Source organism: Callorhinus ursinus, unplaced genomic scaffold (genome assembly GCF_003265705.2).
Source record: "Callorhinus ursinus isolate GAN/ISIS: 27379988/994484 unplaced genomic scaffold, GSC_fseal_2.0 scaffold27, whole genome shotgun sequence".
NCBI classification, from domain to species: domain Eukaryota; kingdom Metazoa; phylum Chordata; class Mammalia; order Carnivora; family Otariidae; genus Callorhinus; species Callorhinus ursinus.
Window position 1 is genome coordinate 18,935,217 of NW_027397089.1, and position 24,680 is coordinate 18,959,896.

The window sequence follows — 24,680 nt, forward strand, 5'->3', positions numbered from 1 at the left end:
CTTAAGACAAATAAAAACAAAAACACAACATACGGAATTTATGGGAAAATTTATGCAGCAAATGTAGTACTAAGAGGAAAATTTATACTGGTAAATGCTTCCATTAAAAAAGAAGGAAGATCTCAAACCAACAACCTAACTTTACACTTCAAAGGACTAGAAAAAAGAAAAACAAAGTAAGCTCAGGAGAGGGAAGGAAGTAATAAAGATTATAGCAGAAATAAAACAGAGAAACAAAGTCAATAGGAAAAAAAATCAACTAAGAGTTGGCCTTTTAAAGGATCAACAAATTGGCAAAACTTTACCTAGATTACCTGTGAAAAAACAAAGAAGACATAAATAAAATCATAAATGGAAGAGGAGGCATTACAACTGATGCCACAGAATAAAAAAGGGATCACAAAAGACTACCATAAACAATTATAACGCAACAAATTGGATAACCTAGAAAAAAATGGACAGCTTTCCAGAAATATACAACCAAGAATGAATCAAGAAGAAAATAAAAATTTGAACAAGAACTATATAAGTAGTGAGACTGAATCAGTAATCAAAAACATTCTAATAACAAAAAACACCAAGGACCAGATGGCTTCAATGCAGAATTCTACCAGACACTTAAAGAAGAATTAATAACAGTCTTCCAAGTCTTCCAAACAACTGATGAGGAGGAAAAACTTTCAAACACATTTTATGAAGCCAGGATATCCTGATACCAAAACCAGACACCACAATAAAAAAACTACAGCCTAATATCCCTGATGAACATAGATACAAAAATCCTCAACAAAATATTAGCAAACCAAATTCACCAGCACATTGAAAGGATTATACAACATGACCAGGTGAGATTTATCCCTGAAATGCAAGGAGAGCTTGACACGAAAATCAATCAATGTATAAATCAATCAAACACATTAACAAAACGAAGGGGAAAAAAACTACATGATCTTCTCAATTGTTGTAGAAAAAGCATTTCATATAATTCAACACCTTTTCATGATAAAAAAACACTCAACAAATTAGTAATGGAAGGAAATTACCTCAAAAAAAAAAAAAAACTGTATGTCAAAAGCCCACAGCTAACATCATACTTAATGGTGAATCAATAAAGCTTTACCTCTAAGATCAAGAACAAGGCAAGGTTGCCCACACCCACCAACTTCTGTTCAACATGGTACTGGAAGTATCTCACCAGAGCAATTAAACAAGAAAAAGAAATAAAAGGCAGCGATACTAGAAAAGAAGAAGAGAAATTTTCTGTTTGCAGATGACATGATCTTATAGTCAGAAAGCTCTCAAGAGTCCACAAAAAAAAAAAAAAAATTCGAACAAATGAATTCAGCAATGGTGCAGGATTAAAAATCATCATCAATCATCCCCAAGCAAACATCAATCATACTTCTATATACCAACAACAAACAATCTGAGAAAGAAATTAAGAAAATAATCCCATTATATCATTAAAGAGAATAAAATATTTAGAAGTAAACTTAACCAAGAAGGCAAAAGACCTTTACATTGAAAACTACAAACACTGGGGAATGAAATAAAAGACACAAATAAAAGGAGATATTTCATGTTCGTGGACTGGAACACTTAATATTGTTCAAATGTCCATACTACCCAAAGTGATTAAAAGCTTCCATGGAATTTCTATCAAAATCCACTGTCATTTTTTGCAGAAATAGAGAAAAGCATTCTATAATCCATATGGAATCTCCTGGGCCCCTGAATTGCCAAAACAATCCTGGACCAGAAGAACAAAGTTGGAGGCTTCATACTTCCTGATTTCTTTTTTTTTTTTTAAAGATTTATTTATTTATTTGACACAGAAAGAGAGAGAGAGAGGGAACACAAGCAGGGGGAGTGGGAGAGGGAGAAGCAGGCTTCCTGCAGAGCAGGGAGCCCAATGCAGGGCTCGATCCCAGGACCCTAGGACCATGACCTGAGCCGAAGGCAGACGCTTAACGACTGAGCCACCCAGGTGCCCCTCATACTTCCTGATTTCAAAACATGTTACAAAGATACAGTAAATCAAAACAGTGTAGTGCTGGCATAAAGACAGGCACATAGACCAACAGAACAGAATCGACAGCCCAGAAATAAACTCTGACATATATGGTCAATCAGTCTTCAACAAGGATGCCAAGGCTACACAATGGGGAAAAGAGTCTTTCAACAAATGGTAGGAAAACTGGATATCCAAACACAAAAGGATAAAGTTGGACCATTACACCATATACAAAAACTAATTCAAAATAAATCAAAGACCTAAATATAAGACCAACACTAAAAATTCCTAGAAGAAAATACAAGAGGAAAGTTTCATGATATCGAATTTTGATATGCCATCAAAAGCACAGGCAACAAAAGCAAAACAAAGGAGGTTACATCAAACAAAAACCCCTGCACATCAAAGGAAACAATGAACAGAAGGAAAAAGAAACCTACAGAACAGGAGAAAATACCTGCAAATCATATATCTGATAAGGGGTTAACATCCATCCAGAATATCATAAAGGGCCCACAACTTAACAATTAAAAAACAAGCAACCTGATTAAAAAATGGGCAAAGGACCTAAACAGACACTCTGCCAAAGATATGCAAAATAGTCAACAAGCATATGAAAAGATGCTCAACATCACTATTTGTTAGAGAAATTCAAATCAAAACCACAATGCAATGCCACCTACATCCATTAGCATGGCCACTAACACAAAATAGAAAATAACAAGTGTTGGCAAGAATGTGAAGAAAATGGAACCCTGTGTGACCTCTTTAGAAAACAGTGTGGAAACTCCTCGAAAAACTAAAACCAGAATTACCAAATGATCCAGCAATTTCACTTTTGGATAGATATCCAAAAGACTTGAAACCAGGATCTTAAAGAGTTATCTGCACACAAATGTTCACTGTAGCATTATTCACAAAAGCCAGAAGATGAAAGCAGCCCAAATATCCATCAATAAATGAATGAATGAAAGTGCAGTATATACTATATATATATATACACACACACACACACACAAATATATATATATATAAAACAAACAAAACCCAAATACTATATGATTTCACTTACGAGATATCTAGAGTAGTCAAATCATGGAAACAAAAAGTAGCTGAGTGCTGAGGGGAAAGGAAATGGGAGATGTTCGATGGTAGTGGAGCTTCAGTTTTGCAAGATGAAAAACACCTAAAGATCTATTACGCAGTGTTAATATAGTTAATACTTCTGAATTGTGAGGTTAAAAATTATACATTTGAGGTTATGTGTTTGTAGCACGATTAAAACAATTTTAAGAATTTAAAAAATTAAAATGTAGAATTTAGATTTAATATAAAATTTTACTCAACTACATCATTGATTTTTCAGAAAAGATAAGAGGTATCTTTACACTTCTTTTATAGTAAGAACTAGAAAGGATATAAGTTAGAGATATCAGTCATATGGCAGTAACAGACTAGATTATAAATGTGGACTTAATAGCAAACTGCCTATGAGGGTTTTGTGCTCTCTTAAAAATTAAAATAGAAAATGTTTTAAGACAAACCTGCATGGTGGGGTTTGTTTTTAACTGGTTAATATCAGAGGATCAAGGAGCAAATCTAAATAGAAGAAAAGCATTATTATTGTTTCCTTATTTATTTTAATAAGGGGGGAGAACTAAAGTTTTAAAATTTCATTCTATGTTGCTCCTGTTTTTAAAACCTAGCATGACACTGATGTAAAATTATATTGGATACTATAATTAAAGGGAATTAGGATATTAATGAACAAATTCTTGAGATTCTCTCTCACAAAAAGAAAATATTAACAAGAATGGGTAGAAAAATGTCCCAGTCTGGGCATGTAAAAGTGGCCTTACCCAAAAGCTAATTAAGGATGGAACAAAAATTTGAAAGCTTGAAGACCACCTCAATCTTTTTCTTCAAGCACCACATACCCTAATTGTTCAAATTAATCTTTTCTAATCTTTAGGAATTATACAGTATTTATTGTTTCCATAATACTTATAGCTCTCCATAACAAACCTTTCAGGGATTGTAATATTTTCACCTTCATTCCTTAAAGTTTGTCTCTTGTCTGTCACTTTTGAATAAATAAACAAGAACTAGAACTAGTTTTGAAAACAAAACAGACATACATAAACACTGGAAAGTATATGGTGGGGCAGCATGCAGCTTGGTTCAAACATAAGGATAAAAGTGGAAATTCACACTGTACAAAAACAAAGGAAAAATTGCAAAGCCCTTTCTTTGGTTCAAGCACAGCAAATAAAAAAGGTTTACATCGGGGCACCTAGGTGGCCTAGTCGCTTAAGTGTCTGCCTTTGGCTCAGGTCATGATCCCAGCATCCTAGGATCAAGCCCCACATAGGGCTCCCTGCTCTGTGGGGAGCCTGCTTCTCCCTCTCCTGCTCCCCCTGCTTGTGTGCTACTGTCTGTCAAATAAATAAAGCTTTAAAAAAAAAAAGGTTTACATCAATTTTCTAATCTAAGAAATAAAATACAATTTTTATATTATGACAAACAAATGGGGGCGGCTTGGGTGGCTCAGTTGTTAAGCATCTGCCTTCGGCTCAGGTCACGGTCCCAGGGTCCTGGGATCGGGTCCTGCATCAGGCTCCCTGCTAGGTGGGAAGTCTGCTTCTCCCTCTACCCACTCCCCCTGCTTGTGTTCCCTCTCTCGCTGTCAAATAAATAAATAAAATCTTTAAAAAAAACAAACAAAAAAAAACGAAGCTGAAAAAGTGTTCAGAATCAGGAAATTATATAATTGAAGAAGACTATAATAAAAAAATCTTTGGGAATGGCCAAAGGAAGGTTTGGTAAGATTAGTCTGTGCAGGACAAAGATAAAAACTATCAGTTACGGGGAGCCTGGGTGGCTCAGTGGGTTAAGTGGCTGCCTTCAGCTCAGGTCATGATCCCAGGGTCCTGGGATCGAGCTCCACGTCAGGCTCCCCACTTGGCAGAGACCTGTTTCTCCCTCTCCCTCTGCCTGCTGCTATGCCTACTTGTGCTCTCTATCACTCTGTCAAATAAATAAAATCTTCAAAAAACAAAAAAACCTGTCAGTTGCTCAAGAAAAGAGAGCAACCAGAGCTTTAAAAGTTAAGTAAAAACAATACAGAGATGGAGAACAGATTAGCAGTTGCCAGGGGGTAGGAGTAGGTGGATGTGGGGGGAAATAAGGTAGGTTTAAACTCTAAAAAGGCAGCATTGAGGGAGTCCCTTCATAGTAATGGAACAGTTCTAGATCTTGAATGTGGTGGAGGTTACATAAATCCATACATGGGATCAAATTGCATAGAACTGCGCATGTGTGCACACACATATACACATAATGAATTCATATAAAAACTGGTGAGAAATGGTAAGGTCTACAGGCTACTTAACAGAATTTATCAGTATCTTGATTTTAATACTGTACGGCAGTTATGTAAGATTTCACCACTGGGGAAAGCTAGGTGAAAAGTTCACAGGAGTCTATGTACTACTGTTGCAAATTCCTGTACATCTATAATTATTTCAAAATAACTTTATTTAAAGTCAAGTAAAGAAGATGTCAAATGAATGAAAACAAAAATCCAATGGTAATAATGGTTACTACTGAAATAATTGTTATTGGCAATTAGTAAGTGCCAAGCAATGGAGCTCTCAAGACAAAGAAATGTAACTTGCCCAAATAGAAAAAAAGCCAAGAGGAAATGAAAGAAATTAAACTAAAAACTATAATGCAATATACAAGTGCTATATTAAAAATATGTATTACAGAGTAACTAAGGAAATGACAAAAAGCAAAAGGTAGATTATACATTTGTAGTTTATGTTATGCTACAATGTTTGGACTTAACTACACGGGGGAAGCAAAGAAGAGAAGAGGGCTACTCCAGGTAATGGAACACTAACATACTTTGGAGGAAATAAGAAACTAGACTAGACACTGGCAAGAATTTAAAAAGAAAAAAACATGGTAAGACAAATCCCAAAAAGGTAATTTTAAAAATGAAATGAAAATATAACTTCCAGAATGCCATAAAATAGATTAATATAAGTACTGATAATATGAAAACAATAACTGAGGATTAGAAAAGGGTTAATAATTAGTTCTAGAGCTGCAGCTCTAGAAAGAACATACAGGAAGTACACAGTATGAAAAAAAATTTCAGACCTGTAATAAAGGAAGACTTTCTTCCTAACTCACCATTTCCTAAGATTACCACCTAGAGCTAAATATTAATTATGCAAGAATAGAAATCCTTACTTCTTGTCTTTTCTTAAGATCTTCTTTGGCTGCTCCAAAGCGTTTGGTTAACCTGGCTATCTTGGCCTAAAAAAAAAAAGAAAGCAAAAATGAAACAGAAATCAGGTAACATTATGGTATTAAAAAGGAACTCACACATACATTACAAGAAACCCACAAATAAAAGGACCCTGAGGAGATCACCAACAGCAAAGAAAATAAGGCAAGCTGATTATAAAATATATATTTGGAAAATACAGAAAATCATAATGAAAACTAAAATGACCTTTGAACTCAATACCCAGAGGTAAAGACTCTTAATTTTAGAAGGTTAGCTTTTTCCCTCCTAGAATTCACAGACCAAGACATTTCTGAGTATGTGTAATTGTGGGGATTTTTGTTGTTGTTATTTTTTAATATGTTGTAACCACACAATTTTCTGAGAATTCTGAACTAAACACATCTGTAAGTCATAAAAGATCCAATGCCATGGCTTATGGATATATGTATAATATACTGAATCATTATTATTACACTCTGTTTCCCAGTGGAAATGTTCAGTGTTTCTCAATGTACTGCTATAGCCAAATAATGCAATTAACAATATTGTTCTTTCAGATTATTTCCTTGGATAGCACTCACATAGATGTAACTTCTAAGACAGAATATATTTTTAAAGCTCTTGTCTAAATGATTCTTATCTAAATGCTAATTTATATCCAAATTATCTAATAATTATCAAATATCTAAATGACAATTTTTCAGAAAGGCTTTGCTAATTTGTATATTCAACAGCAGTGTATATGTGTGTTCATTTAACATTACTCTTTAAAACATTTAGTTTCATATTATGTTAATTTTAATCTGTCAAAAATGTTACCTTGCTACTATTAACATTTCAGTGAAATTATTTTATTAATCATTTGTACTGCTATATAAACTGATTAATCACACATTTGCCCAAATACATATTTACAGAAACTTTAAGGAAAAAAAAACAGAAAAGAAAAAAAATATCTCATTAGTACATGAATTATTTTGTATTTAAGTCTTTTACTAAAGTACAGATGTAATACTCAATTGTTTTTGTTGCTGTTAACTGCTGCTGCCAGTTTTAAGTTTTTATTTTTATTTATTTATTTTTTTTTTGAGAGAGAGAGAGAGATGTGAACACATGTGCAAGCAGAGGGAGGAGTAGAGGGAAAAAACAAACTCCCCGCTGAGCGCAAATCCTGACACTGGGGCTGGATCTTACAACTCTTGAGATCATGACCTGAGCTGAAATCAAGACCACCCAAGCACCCCACTGCTGCTGCCATTTTATGTTAAATATATTTTCAAGAAATTTAAATTAAACTTCTGAGTGTGTTCAGGAGGCCCGCCTAAGGAGGAACTCCTCCAGAAAAATTCTTTTATCCAGTGTAAGCATATCTACAAAGAAAATGGTATTATTTACTTCTAAAGTTTCTTTCAGAAAGTAGTCACTTCTGAAGGAGACCCGAAACCTAACAAAGTATTTAAGTCCATTGACAGAGCCTATGAAATCAATCACGTATGACCCTGAGAAGATTTTCCTTAGGACTTGAGGAAATTATTAATACCAAAGACATACAGCATAATTTTATATTCTTAATATGGATTTACCTTCCTGTGATTAAAATATTTCAAATAATTTTTTTCAAGAAAGCTATATGTGAAGGTGTTTTCTGTACCACAATTTATGCAAGAATGTCTTTCATTCTTGAGTCTATCTGGTGGGTATTCTGTAAGTTGCATAGTTCGTAGAGTATTATTATACTACTTTTACTTAAAAAATCATTTTGTATATGATATATATATAGGAAAGGTCTAGAAGGAATAAATACCAAAGTTAAAAAGTGGTTACTTCTAGAGGCTAGAACTGGCAGGCAGTGAGTGAGAATGTAAAGAGGACTTCACTTTTAAGTCATATGCCTCTGTAATATTTAAATGCTTTTTAAAAAGAATTTTATCACTTAAAAAATTAAACTATTAGCAGAGAAATAAAATCAAAATCTGGACACTGACTCACTGTGCCATTTAATATTATTAAAAAAAAAGAAATCAAAGACCAGCTTTTTTGTTATTTTAATCTAGGAAATTGTGCAATTTTTTAAAATTATAATTCAAAATACCTGTCATAATGTGTCTAAGATCAGGTCTCTTTTGGGAAGTATTACATGAGATTTTTAAGAAACTATATAAACAAGTACTTTTTTAGTCGAGGAAAGTCATATTCTATTATTATGTCTTTACTACTTTTATTTCATTTTGCTCTTGGTTTCTTCCTTAGGAATATCTATCATTTCTTGTATAATGACATAAGGGTACCTATTTAAATATACGTAACATAAATTGTTGAGATTCGGACACATTGAGCCTTATTTAGCAAGCTAGGCAAACCAGGGATTTCCTTGCTCATGTACCAAGGAACCTCTTAGGAAATAATCAACTGAGAAAAGAGCTAATCATGTATCAAGTCTCACTTAACAAAATATTAGCATTCAAAAAAAGCTACTGAATAAATGGACACATATATCCGTTATTCAAAACTGTCTCTTGGATTAGGCAGCCACAGATTTACTTGTTGGGGGGGTGGCTATTTTCAGTTAAAACTACTTAGGATGGCATTTTATAAATTATAACCAATGAAATATTGTATTCCAGGGTGTGTTGACAGCTTTTCCATTTCCATAAAAAAATCCACTTGAAATTTTGAGTATTCTGAATCTGTACAATAATTTGAAAGGAATCAAGTCTTCCTATCTAGGAACATGTTACATTTACAGTTGAACCTGTTGACTCAGATTTTCTTTTTCTGTCCTTTTTCCTCACAATGGTCTTGAAATTTTCTTTTTGGTTTATTCTTAACTACTTATTCATTTTTAAATATCTACCAAATGTACAACCTTTATCTCATATTTTCTCATTGTTTATTGCTGATATATAGAAAAACTACTAGAAAGTTCTTCCTCACTCAGGTAGTTCCTAAATTTCCTACTTTTTCAAGTTTGCCAAGTTAATTCTATTGTGTTCCCAATCATTACTCTTAATTTCTTTTTCCTATCATTATTTTATTGCTAAGACTGCCACCAAAACTCTAAATAGCAGCATAGATAATAAATGTCTTTGTCCTAGTCGCAACTTCAATGGAAATACTTCCATGATCCACTACTAAATACGATATGGGTTATAATCTGAACAGAATTCCTTATAATTTTAGGCTTTCTTCCTTACTAAATAAAATGGACATCATAGGTATAAAGTTGTATATAATAATGTCCTCTTACTTAAAGAATCTCCTCTGGATCTTTGTCTCCTTTTTGAATCCTCATGTAGCTTATTTGTACTCATTATTTATAAATAAAAAATTAATCTACTTTTTAAGTCTTCACAAAAGAATAAGGTTTTATCTTCATTGCTCAATATTCAAAAAGGGTTGGGTTTTTTACATTTTATTAATTTATTAACTCTTTCTGCCTTCTGGGAGTTTAGTTTGTAATTGTATTTTCCTAGCATAGGACATGAACATATAATGTTCTCTTTTCCTGTTTAGTAGTAATGAATTTAAAATTATAAAATTCCCTTTGAATACTGCTGTGGCTTTCACTTACAGGTTTCCATATGTAGTACTTTAATTACATTTCTGATCTAAAGAGTGGAGAATTGGGGCACCTGGGTGGCTAAGTTGGTTAAGCAACTGCCTTTGGCTCAGGTCATGATCCTGGAGTCCCAGGATCGAGTCCCCTATTGGGCTCCCTGCTGAGCAGGGAGTCTGCTTCTCCCTCTGACCCTCCCCCCTCTCGCACTCTCTCTCTCATTCTCTCTCTCTCAAATAAATAAAATCTTTTAAAAAAATATAAAGAGTGGAGAATTTCCATTTTTACTTCCTCTTTGCAATTATCTGGAAGTATGTTTGGGGGGGTGGTTATGCTCTGGGAGGGGTAGAAAAGCTAAATATTTGTTGATAATTTCTATTTTTATTACACATTTGCTACTGACTCCACAGCAAATGACAACTATCTGCATTTTAAGACTTTCTTCTAAGTTACTATAATGCTCATCTTGACAGAGCATCAAAGATATATAAATCTAAAAATTATACAATATTTTACACTTAAAAAATAATTAAAATCAAGGAAATAACTGTTGAGATTTACTTTACCATTTGACATCTCTGAAAAAGCAAAAATACACAAAACTTTTTCATGATTCAGGAAGCAACCAATCCCTCGGGCACCTGGGTGGCTCAGTCGGTTAAGCATCTGCCTTCAGCTCAGGTCATGATCCGGGGATCCCTGGATATCGGAGGTCCCTGGATATCGCGTTCCCTGCTCAGCGGGGAATCTGCTTTCCCTCTCCCTCTGCCCCTCCCCCCACTCTCTTTCTCTGTCAATTAAATAAAAAATCTTAAAAAAAAAAAAGCAACAACCCTAAAAAAATATACAAGATATCTCAATGCTGAAAATTATTTTCAGCTCTTATAAAATATGTTTAGTACATAGAAAAGGATTTAATAATTTAAAATAGGCTTTAATAAAAGGATGTGGACAAGTCATTTCACACAACCAATTATTAAAACCTTAAAAATTATTTTAAATAATCCCAAAGTAGCCCATTTTAAAAACATTAAGAATGATAATATGAAAATCAATAAAAATCTACTTTCCTGTATCTAGAGAAATTTATATCTTAAAAATTTTAGCAGAAAAGAGAACTTCATGAACTTTCCTCTAAAGATAAAGTCTACATGACTCAATTCTATTCTCTCACCAAATTTTTCAATGTATAGCAAATTTTTATACTACTGCAAAAGGATCATGAGTCTCTTAAAGTGTATTTTTTGTAATAACTGCTGTGTTAAAAAAAGAGGGCACTAATACTAAAATTTGTTATTCTATTTATTTATTCCTTACAGCAAAATATCTGAACCCAATTTATGTATTTGTTTTTAAATGTTTTAACTTTGAATTTTATAGAACTCAATATTAGATTTTGCCAAAGACAGTCAGATATAATAAATGAATATATATATGCTAATCAGGAATATGTACTCATCAACTGCTATGGAATGAGATATAGAAAATATATATGGTAGTATTTTCAAAACATTTGTTGTCAGCTGTAACTAATAACAGTAAATAATTTAGCAAAGTATATAATTACTTTCTAAAGTATGTGATATATAAGCTTTAAATACTGGAGAACTCGAAAGTAATTATAATAAAGATACTGGAACAGAGTGGTATCACCAAAAATGGCTGAGTAAGAAACTTCAGGGTTCAGTCCCTTCCCAAAAGCAACTGAGCTGACATGCATTGTTAGAATCAACTTTTGCACAACTCTGGAATCTATTCAAAAACTCCAAACAGTGGGGTGTGTGGGTGGGTCAGTCGGTGTCCAAATCCTAATCTCAGCTCACATCTTGATCTCAGGGTCATGAGTTCAAGCCCCACGATTGGCTCTACAATGGGTGTGTAGCCTATTAAAAAAACTGAGAACAGCCAACGGAAGACTTAGGGAAGAATAAAGCTGCTACTTTGCAGTAAGCGAGCACTATGGTCTTTTAGGTTGTCCACTCATTATTCCCCACACCCAGATCAGCAGTGGCTGTGAAGATGACAGTTAGAATGCCTGGTACAGGCTTCTAGTGCCACAGGAAGCATATGGACCTTATTTTCACTGGCAACTTAAGGATCAGCACACAGGCCAGCCTTTGTTTCACACAACTCAAGTAATTCCAAGGCTGGGGTAGCATCGCAGACTGCTTTTCCTAAAAAGATTTGAAGGCACAGGTATTGGCACAGCAGTCTGGGGCAAAGAAGTACAATTTGGACAAGCAATAAATAGAAAAGCCTGGGTAAGAAAAGGTTGGGAAAGGTGACACATGACATAAAAGGGACTCTAAAAGCTCTTTAATTGAGAAAACTATGCAAATGCTCAGGAAAAAAAAAAAGCACAAAATGGCCTGAAAAGACCCTAAGTTCTCATTTATGCAAGCAGGAAGTAAAGGATAAGGCAAGTTGGATAGGGCAAGTTGTAAGTGGCCTGGTTAATAAGCACTGAAGGAGTGCCCCAACAGAGCCAATCTGCAAAGATTAGGAGAGTATTTTTTTCTTTCTTCCTTTTTTCTTTTTTATGCTCCGTTTGACTGTCAGAACATCACCTGACCACTAAGCTAATGAAACACAAACTTCAGTGGCCACACACAACAAAGAATCTATACTTTCCAAAAACAGTTTAGAAGTCATCAAATCAACAAACAACAAACCACAACAAGAAACATCAACAAGCTCTGGGTAGTGGGGAATAAATCTGATTCCCACAACTGCCACATTATAATATTCAAAATACTCAAATTTCAACAACAAAAAATTAAGAGGCATACAAAGAAACAAGAAATAAGAAAGTATGGGCCATTCGCAGAAAGAAAATAATGAAAAGAAAGATAGCTAAGGTATTGGACTTACTAGACAAAGACTTTAAATAGATGGATTAAAAATCTGTTCCTAGAGCTAAAACAATGGACAAAGAACTTAAACACACACACACACACACACACACACACACACACACACACACACACACAAGAAACTAGAAAACAATGTCTCACCAAACAGAATATCAGAGATAGAAGTTGTGTAAAGAAAACATAAAAAATCTAGAGCAGGAAGTATAATAATTGAAATAAAAAATTCAGCAGCAGGGCACCTGGCTGGTTCAGTGGGTTAAACATCCGACTCTTGATTTTGGCTCAGGTCATGATCTCAGGATTGTGAGATCGAGCCCTGTATCAGGCTCCGAGCCAGCTTAAGTCTCTCTCCCCTTCTCCCACTGCACCTCCCCCACCTCTCTTTAACAAAAAAGTTATACATGGATTTTCGACTACACCAGGGGAGGGGGTGAGCACCCAACCCCTGCATTATTCAAGGGTCAATCATTTATATAACACAGACCCATTATATTATGTATTATATAGCTATATATATTTTAGTTTTTTCCTTAGTGATTTTCTGGAAATTACATTTAACATCTGGAATACCTACTTATTTTCAATAGTATACAAATACTTTCAACAGCATACAAATATAATTAAATATTACTTAGCCATAAAAAGGAATGCAGTACTGATACATGCTATGTTGTGTATGAATCTTGAAAATGTTATGCCAAGAGAAAGAAGCCAAACACAAAAAGTCATATATTGTAGGATTCTGTTCAAAAGAAATATGCAGAATAGGTAAATCAACAGAGACAGAAAGCAGATAAGCGGTTGCCAAGGACTAGGGGAAAGGAAAATGGGGAGTGACTATCTAATGGACATAGGTTTTCTTTTGGGTTCATGAAAATGTTTTATAACTGGATAGAGATGACAGTCACACAATGTGAATGAACTAAATGCTACTGAATGGTAAACTAAAACAGTTATTTTGTTACCTGAATTTTACTTCCATAAAATACTAAATATCAGAGCAAAACAGAAAGAGACGGGGACTAAATTGAGCTTAGTAAAACTTAAATAGCATGGTAAGGGCAGATTATTATAGGTAACTGAATGGGAGAAATAGTATGAAGTTGAAAGCCTAAAATAAAAATACTATGAACGTTGATACTCTGTAGGACAGTGTAGCAAGTGGTAGGTATTAGGAAAAGTGGATCAAAAACTAGGAGATCCAGAAATTAAAAATAAAAAATGAATAATGGCACTTGGTTGAGGAATCTGGACTATATGGAGGAGAATGAAACAAAGAGTATTTTAGAAAGATGAGAACAATGGTTGGGAAGCACCAGCAAGAATTTAAAAAGTAGAACCAGAGTAATCACATAAAAGGCTATTGCTATAATCAAGGAATTAGAAAAAGAAAATATATTTACAGTACTGTACCTACTGAAAAAAATCCACATGTAAGTGGACCTGTGCCTTGTGAAAAGTGAGAGGAAGCAAAAGATAGACATTAATAAGAAATAAAAGTTATAATTTGGCAACACACTGTATATGTGAAATGATTGAGAGAAATCAATTTCCAAGAACTCAAAAACTATCAATGAGAAGAAAAATGGGAAGATAGTGCTTAAAAATTTTTCTAAGAATTCAAGAATTACAAGTAAGAGGAACAATGGCATGGGGGATTTATTTGTGAAGAAGAGACTGGATTGGTATTTAAAGGATTCAGATTCTGAGGCTACCAAGAAATATATCAAAGTGAAATATCAAAGTAAAAAGTTTATTAAGTGTTAAGAGATTTGGACTTGCATGTACATGAGAATATGGAAGCCAAATTCTCAGATTTTCAAAACACAAAATGAGAAACAATTAATGAAATCACTCTTTTTAACTCCTCAAACATTTTAAAATTCTAATTCAAAATTCTCAACAGTATTAGTAAAATAAAGTTTAATAATTAAACAACACTATCACTATTAGAAAGACCTGCTAAAGGTAAAAAAGAGGACTAGTAATGTCCTAAATGGTACATTACAAAATTACTACAAAGGTATTATTTAGATATTATCAAAAAAACTCACTTCAAACAAAATTAACAATATGAAACCAAGAAAATGACTTCTAGGCTAAGAAATATGTAAATTCTAGTCACTTTTGCTTCCAATTTGCTTTATAACTAGAAAACAGTGAGACATTTTCATGGACCACTTTTCCCTCATTTGTAAAGTAAGGCTCTGTAAGTGGTTTGCAAACTCAGCATCTGTAGACTACGCTCATATTTCAGATAGCCTAATAGAAACCACACATTTACTTATGACAGAATGAACGTACTGATAAAAATTTCCAGTTTCTTAGCCTTGGAATAAAATGATTTACTACAGCATGTTATCATGTGTTCACTTCAGTCATTTAGAAGCTCTGGCACTATATGTGTATGTATAGTTATATTTAACAAAAAATGAAAAATAGTGATTATTAACAAATACAAATTAACAAACTAATATTGTCACATCATAAGATCCACGGCAGGAAGTGGGTTAATATAAAAAGAATCACTTATAATAAATCTTATTTGGTATTTATGACACGCTAGGAAATACCAGCCTTTCTTCAGTGACTAAGGCTCTATTATGGGCTGAACTATATGAAAAGTTCATATATTGAAGTCTGAACCCCAAATATTCTCAGAATGTGATTCAACTTGGAAATAGTGTCTTTACAAATGTAATTAGTTAAGATGAGGTTATACTGGAGTAGGGTGGGCCCCAATCCAATATGACAGGTATCTTTATAAAAAGGGGAAATTTGGGCGTACACGTGTGCGTGCACGCGCGCGCACACACACACACACACACACACACACACACACAAAGTATAGTGCCATATGAAGACAAAGCAGTAGATGCTTCCACAAGGCAAGGAATGGCCAAGATTGTCAGTAAACCATCAGAAGCTAGAGGAGACACACGGGAAAGTTTCTTTCTTACAGACTTCAAACAGAACCAATCCTTCCAACACCCTGGTCTTAGACTTTTAGCCTCCAGAACTATGAGACAGTACTTCCCTGTTGTTTAAGCTACCAGTTTATGGTACTTTTTTATGACAGCCCTAGCAAACTAATCGTGACTCCTTTTACTTCTAATATTTAGAAGTTAAATGTAATTTATTATCAACTTTGAAAATATATCCCCAAAAATAAGTAATAAAAATAATGACACATGGGTATACAATTCAAATCGGTATACGAACCTGTAGTTCAGTAATAACTGTTTTATGCCTCTTGTTACATTCAATCTTTTCGACTCGTGTTTTCAATTCTGCCAAAGTCTTATCAAATACAGCACATTGTAGTGCACACAATTTTTCTTCCAGCAACCACTGTACAACCTAAGGAGATATATATTTCTTTGTTACAGTCAAAGAAGGCATTTCAGCAAGCAGCAAAGAGTAAATATTCTTAAGGACTAAAAAGACAGTACTAATGTATTGATTAGTTTAATGAGAAAACAAGCTGGCATTCATAACACAATGATATCTGCTGAAAGCCTCTACTTCTACATATATGTCCACTATGATAGAATTATACTAAAAACAGAAAATTTCATAAATAATTTTATACTCAAGTTTTAATATTTATTTCTCATACCTTCTACTGTGATTCAAAGGAAACCAGTTAAAGGATCAGTTTTTAAAATTTCTAATCTGTTGCAAATGATATTTTTGTGAGACACTAAGAATATCACTGCACTATGAAATTTCTATAAAATACTTCTAAATGCTGGGGCGCCTGGGTGGCTCAGTCATTAAGCATCTGCCTTTGTCTCAGGTCATGATCCCAGCCAGGGTCCTGGGATAGAGCCCCGCATCGGGCTCCCTGCTCCACAGGAAGCCTGCTTTTCCCTCTCCACTCCCTCTGCCTGTATTCCCTCTCTCTGTGTCTGTCTCTGTCAAATAAATAAATAAAATCTTAAAAAAAAAAAATTTCTAAATGCCTACTTACAATTTACATTATTTATCTTATTATGGATCTATAACAAATAGAATACATGGTACATGTCCACAGTCCATACTTGAGTAACACTGTTCCAGAGGAATACATTCTGAGTACACATAGAAGTTTGAAAACTCACATACCTATCTTCATATTTATAACAGCTCTATAAAAAGGACTAAACATTATTACCTCCATATGACAAGTAAAAAAAGCTGGGAAAGAAAAATGACACTTTTTTATTGCCTAATTAATTGTCTTTTTCTAATGTATTTATACTGTATCTTAGGGGAATAATCTAAAACCTAGATTATTTATAATTTCATTATTAAATCTATAAGACCTTAAAAAATTAATTTCACTCGCCTTTCATATTCCTCTTAAAAAGGCATCTGTCATACATGTTAACACATTTTGAAAAATATATTAAATACTACATATTTTCAATATTTCTAACTTTAGTTTAATAGATATAGGCAGATGTTTCCAAAGTCTGTATTTTAAATATTCCCCTTCCCTAGTCATCCTAAAGCCCTGTCCCTACTATTTTTAATAGTAAGCCTAAACAACATAACAAAGATTTACAATGTAGGAACTTACAATCATGAAACCAGCTTATAATAAAGATTAAAATGTTAACATATTAAAAAAAAAGTTAAAATATAAGACTCTAATATTTCCATAGAATAAAGTTCAATATAAAAGAAAAAATAAAATCTGAAAACTCTTTTAAAAAGAATCAGAAAAGTTCTAAAAATTAAATTATTAAGAATAATAAGCTCACCCACTTTCTTCAGGTTCTCTCTATGAAAAACCTAAATATGTCAGTAAAATACAGAATAATGTCAAAAACCTAGAAGAATAAAGATGGTCATGTTTTTTATTTAATATGGTTTTTAACTTATAATTTGTAATACCTTTTGTAGCTTCTGGTTAATATCTCCTTTGGCTGTAATCTTCACTTGAAATTCTGCTTCATATTCTTCTTCCATGTATCGACGACGTTTGGACTGTACATTGTCCATATCCTCTGATTTAGAACGTTTTCTTCTGGAAAATTCACCTGAGGACAAAAAGAATAATGATTAGTCAGGTTTTTATTACAGACCCTAATGCCTGTTTTCCACTCTCAGCAAAATATTATTCCTAGCTATCCAATATCATTCTCAATCAGTTATTGTTTTTGAGATTAGAAAAATGGATAGGTAGCTTTTAAACTTTGATCTTGAAATGATTTTCAAATGCTAACAAGAACTCCCTCATGGCTAAGCAATGTATAATGTGAATATAAAACATTCTTTCCTTGAAATCATATTAAGATGGAGAATCACCTAAAATATGAATATGAGATGAGAAATCATCTCATGTTCATTCCCTTTGCTAAATTTTATAGTGCACATGAATCCTCTGACAAAATATAATATTCATTCTGTCACAGATATCTAACAATTGTACATAGCTTTAATTAATTCTTCCTCTAAATACATTTTTTCAGAATTTAGAAAAACGTCTTAATCTTTAGCCTTAGGAAAATAACATAAGACTAGTTATTCTTTTTTTTTCAAAAAAGATTTATTTGGGAAAGAGAAAAAAAACTCACGAGTGTGCACAGGGGAGGGGCGGAGGGAGAGTAAGAGAATCTCATGACAACTCCCCGCTGAGCTCAGAGCCCAACATAGGGCTCTACCCAAAACCCTTGGATTATGACCCTCAAGTTAGGACTGGAGCCAAAATCACAAGTCAGACACTTAACTGATTAAGCCACCCAGGCCCCCAAGGCTAGTTATTCTTAACATATCCTAATGAATTTCAAATAAAAATAATAAAATTTATGTCATTATAAAAGTAAATTTGGTAAAGACATTCAAAGATCTTCACTTAGAAAATTTGTATTTCAAATACTGGTAACATTCATGAGATCATAAGCAAATTTTATCTGGTTTCTTTTTCAATATATAAAATGCAAAAATAGTAAAATCTCCACTTATTAAAGGGAAATGTCCTTCTGTGACCATAAGTATCCCCCTTGCTTTTCTCTATACCCATATATCTATGTGCCTACTTTTAAAATCCAGTTCTACTCCATGACTTCTCTTATAATCATGACTTATAGTCATACATGGAAACCAGAACAACAAGGAGAGACACAGAACCTAGGTCTCCTGACTTCTAGTCCAATGATAATCTTAAAAACCTAACAACACCCAGTCCCATCAAATCCCCTTTCCCATGAAGCTTAGGAATCTATGGAGACAGACACATAATTTTCATTAACTTATATCACCCCCAACAAAATTCTTATAGCACCATGCTCTCAACATAAATCGAAAACCATTTATCTCAAGACATTCAGACAGTACCTTATTGAATATTAAGCATAAATCTTTCTTATAAAACAATGAAAAGTATAAATAAAATAAAATACTGAAGTATATGAAATAATACTTTCAAAAATCCTTAGGTTAGCTATCAACAAAATGATTTAACTGTGTTTTACATAAACTGTAAATTTTAAAATGATCTCAGGAAAGGAAATATATTTCACAGCCTTAAAAGAAGAAACAATGAATAACTATTTTTCTAAACTAGTTCCAGTTTTTTGTACATGCTTACTTTTCTCAGAAGGTCTTTCATCTTCATTTACTACTTGCTCTTCTTCCTCAGGTTTGCTATCCTTTTCATTAGTTTCTACTTCTGCTGTAACAAAGAAAAGGAAATCTTACTTCCATCAGAATTCATTGCAGTTCATTATAATTTACAATTTTGCAGTTCATTATAATTTACAATTTTGGTGTTAACAATCCAGTGAATAAACTTATAAAATCAGTCCCAAAACGTGAAATTTTAGGAATAAAAAAACATAGCATGGACTGGTAGAAATGAATGACCAAATCCACTTTCAAATGTTCCTCCAAATTCATAAAAAGCTCTTAAACATGGAAAAAAATTAATAGTATAAATTTTAAAACAAAGAATCTTACTTAGTAATTTACTGTCAACAGTAGATTAATAAAACCTATTGTAAAGCATTTGGATTCCATCACATTCAATTATTAAAACTATAATACTGGGGTGCCTGGGTGGCTCAGTCAGTTAAGCATCTGCCTTCAGCTCAGGTCATAATCCTGGGGTCCTGAGATCGAGTCCCGCATCCAGCTCCTTGCTCAGTGGGGAGCCTGCTTCTCCCTCTACCTGCCACTCCCTCTGCTTGTGCTCTCTCTCTCTCTGACAAATAAATAAAATCTTTTTAAAAAACCCCAAAAACCTAAAATACTGTAGTGGTTTTGAAAATTACCAAAAAAAAAAATTACGAAGTACTACCAAATTTGAAACATCTAACATTTTAACCAGATTAAATCATTATGTTACTTTAATGGTTATGAGATAGTTCGTAACATAGAAATGTAAAAACTATCATAAAGATAACAAAAGTTTAACTTAATAGTTAACTGATGCCAGTGCCAACAAGAGTTAAGCACATGACATACATTACTTTATATCCTTAGCATGATCCTACACTATAAACATTATTTCTGCCATCACATACATGAGGAAAGTCCAATGTTCAAAAACGTTTAAGTAACTTTCACAAAGCATATAAAATATAACAAAGAGTGCTACCAAAAATATACTGCTAAAAATGTCTACATAATTGCATTGTTACAATAAATAAAACCCCACACGTACCAGAATAGTCAATCTATTACCTCCTCAACTAACCTAATCATTAACTGGGGGAGAAGAACAAAACACTAATATGTTTGGGTTTCAATTTTTTCCCCTTACATCACTGCAACTGGCTCCCCAGGGGTTTCAATAAAGCATGCTGTTTTCATTATATTCTACAACCAAAATTAAATACATAATCACAAGGAATAAACATGATATAAAGATTTTGATATGGCATTTCTTCTCCAAACAACAAGGTTCAATCCCAACAGCCCTGATGGTGGAAGTCAAGGCTAAAATAACTGGAAAGACCTTTTAGGTGAAAACAGGCAGATTACTAGGATCACTGATGAAACTATTAAGGTTCTTAAAAATATTTTCGGGGCGCTTGGGTGGCTCAGTTGCTAGGCGTCTGCCTTTGGCTCAGGTCATGATCCCAGGGTCCTGGGATAGAGCCCCGCATCGGGCTCCCTGCTCGGCCGGGAGCCTGCTTCTCCCTCTCCCGCTCCCCCTGCTTGTGTTCCCTCTCTAGCTGTCTCTCTCCCTGTGTCAAACAGATAAATAAAATCTTAAAAAACAAAAAAATTTTTTTTTCTTTACACTAAGGTAAAACAGTAAAGCTGTAAAACATGACAATAGTCAAAACAAAACAGCACATAAAGATTACTAAAACTTTTTTTTTTTAAGTTAGCTCCACGCCCAATGTGGGACTTGAAACTCATGAGATCAGAAGTTTACATGCTCTACAGACTAAGCCAGCCAGGCACTCCTACTAAAATTATTTTTAAGCTTTAAAATAAAGAAGTATTAAAAATAAATAAAAATAAACAAATGAGTATCAGAAAATTAACTTTCCATTTACTATGCTCATTAGAAATATTTTAAGATCCCATCCCTCAACTTCAGTTTCAATGAAATGAAAATGTTTTGCTCCCTTGTAGATCACAAACTCATTACAAAGCATTTTTTCTACATATAGTTTTTTTTTTTTTTTTAAGGATTTTATTTATTTATTTGTCAGAAAGAGACACAGAGAGAGAGGGAACACAAGCAGGGGGAGTGGAAGAGAGAGAAGCAGACTTCCCCTGAGCAGGGAGCCCGATGCAGGGCTCGATCCCAGGACCCTGGAATCATGACCTGAGCTGAAGGCAGATGCTTAACGACTGAGCCACCCAGGCACCCCTCTACATATAGCTTTATAAATCCTCCTGATTTTAACACTGAGGGTGGTGACTCCTGAGCTTCCTAGTCCCTAGAGTCTCCGGAGTCACAGAATAACTGGGTTGCTTGAGATGAAGGTTAATAGTCTTTATTTGGCAAATTATGATACCACCCAAAGAACAAAATTAGCTATGGCTCCAATTAGGGTAACTACAAGCCAGATCAACCATAATACAGCAGAGCAACTGGCCTGCCAATTTGGTTTGAGCTGTCTCTTTATGCACATGTTAGCTCCTTCTCCTCTTACAGATATGTCAAACTTAGCTTGAGCTTCCTCCATTTTCTTAAAAACCTCCTACTAGCACCCAATTCCCATTTTCTAGATATACCTGGAAGATATGGCTAGATTCTCAACACTTTAAACACTTATTGGAATTTTAAAATAGACACACTGGATTAAACTTCATACGCTGAGTTTTATTCAATGGAAAGAACTTTGGAATAACAAAAATGGTATTATTAACAGATTCTACAGAAAGGAACTAGGTCCTATATTTAATTTTTTGTTTACAAAGCCTCTAAGAGAATCTGAGAGTGGACCTACTTAAACCCAGAATAGTAATCAAAGGCCCACGCACATAGACATTTTTATATATAATTTCAAGTAGTTCATGGGACACCTGAAACTCATCCAAATACTTAGGTTAAGACTGTCTTTTTTAGAATCTGTCTTCATTCATAGTTTCTGCTTTAATTCCTCTAATCTTGAGTACAGACTTATCGCAAATTAGCCCATTTTCATATACAGTTCTATGTGTGGCATTCTTTCCTTTCAACCATACTAGACAATAAGCGCACTAAGAACAGATACCATATCTTGTAACTTTGGTAACCCTAAAAACTTTGGGAAAAAGCTGAGACAAAGTAGATGTTTAATATCTATCTGATGACTACTATCTTAAATAAGATTTCATAAAATAAAGGTGGAAAAAGTGTATTGTAGAGGACAATAGTGAGTTTCCCATTTTCATTATTCCAATGAAATATGGACAAAAATAAAGTGTCACCTTAGATTAGAGGTTGGCAAACATTTTTTGTTAAAACCCAAAAAATATTTTCAGTCTTGTGGGCCATATGGTCTCTGTTGCAACTACTTAACTCTGTCTTTGTAGTGGGAATCAGTGATAAACAATATGTAATATGTAAACAAATAGATGTGGCTCTATTCCAATAAAACTTTATTGACAAAAACAGAGCCTATAGGTTATAGTTTGCCCATCCCCTGTCTGAAATTACTGGCTCTATAAGAGTATTTAAAACAAAACAAAAATTCCTACAGATTAATTAAAGACAATATATCCATTAGCAAAATGAGCAAAGTAGATGAACAGGCAATTTATAGATAAGGAAATACAAATAACCAATAAACATATAAAAATTCTCAACCTCACAAGGCACATCAGGAAAATGTATCATGATTAATAAGACATTTCCAGAAAAATTCTTAAAAGTTTTATTTAATACAAACTTCCAAATATCTTCTACAGTGAATTTTTGTGCTCCCTTTTAAAGCAAACTTGGAGGAAAAGTTCTATTTTATTATTTCTAATTCTCCTCCCATTTTCTCTGAAACCCAATCTCAATTAGGCTTTCAATTCCACCACCCCATGTCAAGGTCACAAATGATCTTCAGGTTATTAAATATTTGTCTCTCATCTTACTTGAACAAAATAGCAGCATCTGATACATAAACAGAATTGGGTTGATTACTCCCTCCTTGCAAAATCCTCTTTACTTGACATCTAAGATAATAGAATCTCCTGACTTTCTACCAGAAAAGCTGCTCTTTCTTTTCTTTTTGTTTCATATACTTATTTATTGTTTTTCTTATTATTGAAGTATAGTTGACATATGAGAGTTGCTCTTTCTTTGGTCTCTCTTCATCTCCCAACCTCTAAACACTGGAATGTCAAGAGCTTAGTTCCTAAACCTCCTCTCATCTCCATTTATACTCACTGAGGTGATCTCATCTTGTCACTCAACTTCAACTAAGGTCTATATGCTATCTACTCCAAAATTTTTCTAAAAGGTCCAAACCTCTGCCCTGAAATACACATATCTAATTTGGACAGAAACAGTCATTTGAAACTGATGTTCCTCCTATACTTCCCTTTCCAAAACCGGCTTCTTTGATCTTCAACTCTGAAAAGAAAAATCTGCAATTTCCAACAATGTATAGGAATAAGAGGTTCCACAAAGAAAAACCAAATACAGTAAGAAATAACTGAATATAAACGGATTGAGAAAATAAAGAACTTTAGCTGAACACAATAAACAGTGACAATAAAATATCAATAAATTTTAATTAACTAAACCACAGTAATTCTACCACTACTAATCTAAAGCAAAAATAGATAAAACCCATGAAATTCTATTCCTATGCAATTATCCTCATAAGCACTTATACTTATCATATTTATCTCAGAGAGCAAATAGGGAGAAACAAATCAACCACAAATACATTTTTCATTCGAAATAAAATTTGGAAGGAAACTATCAGAATTTAGTGTAAAATCTGGTTTAATCTAAAACATATTTTTCTCCTCAAAAATATTAAGAAATAGCAACGTTTATAAAACAAAAAAGCAGGCGGAGAAGAGCTCTCCCTCCTATTTCTCCATTAAGAAACAAAATGAGAAGGGCCAAGAAGGATGAAAAATGGAGAATGCCATAGCCCAAAAGCTAGAGAGTCTCAAGAGGGAGGGACTATTAAAGAGAACATCCAAGTATGAGAGAATAAAGACAAAATTTTGGATTTAAATCCCTGGTTTTTAACAATATGAGCATCAATGTCACTTCACTGAAAACAATAAAGAGGGGGAACAGGCAAGATGAAAATCAAAATCCAATTAAAGAATAAAGAAGAGGAGAAAAAATAGTGCTGGCCTATTAACAGAATTTGAAGAATGACTATGAAAGAGAGGAAAGAGATGGAACAGGAGCTAGAGAAAGAGTACATGGCCTGGAAAGTGAATGGAAGATAAACTAATGGATGTACCTCTTCTACTGCTGTTTAAACTTTTCCAGACAGAAATCTTTATTTTCCTAGCCTTCTTAATATAAACAGATTATCATTTTAATCA

The 24,680-nt window shown here is 33.6% G+C and overlaps 1 protein-coding gene across 3 annotated transcripts in view; it reads right to left on the reverse strand.

Annotated features, from left to right (window-relative positions):
• The window catches only part of ATF7IP (activating transcription factor 7 interacting protein), a 123,207-nt gene that overhangs the window by 40,693 nt on the left and 57,834 nt on the right, over positions 1-24,680 (reverse strand). For 2 of the 3 annotated variants that reach the window (XM_025879898.2, XM_025879896.2), the window contains exons 3-6: positions 19,321-19,404; positions 17,625-17,770; positions 15,966-16,103; positions 6,275-6,340 (exon numbers count right to left, since the gene is read on the reverse strand). In XM_025879898.2, coding sequence (XP_025735683.2) covers positions 6,275-6,340; positions 15,966-16,103; positions 17,625-17,770; positions 19,321-19,404 — 434 coding nt within the window. The remainder of the gene's footprint in view (positions 1-6,274; positions 6,341-15,965; positions 16,104-17,624; positions 17,771-19,320; positions 19,405-24,680) is intronic. The other variant, XM_025879897.2, reaches the window with a different exon arrangement.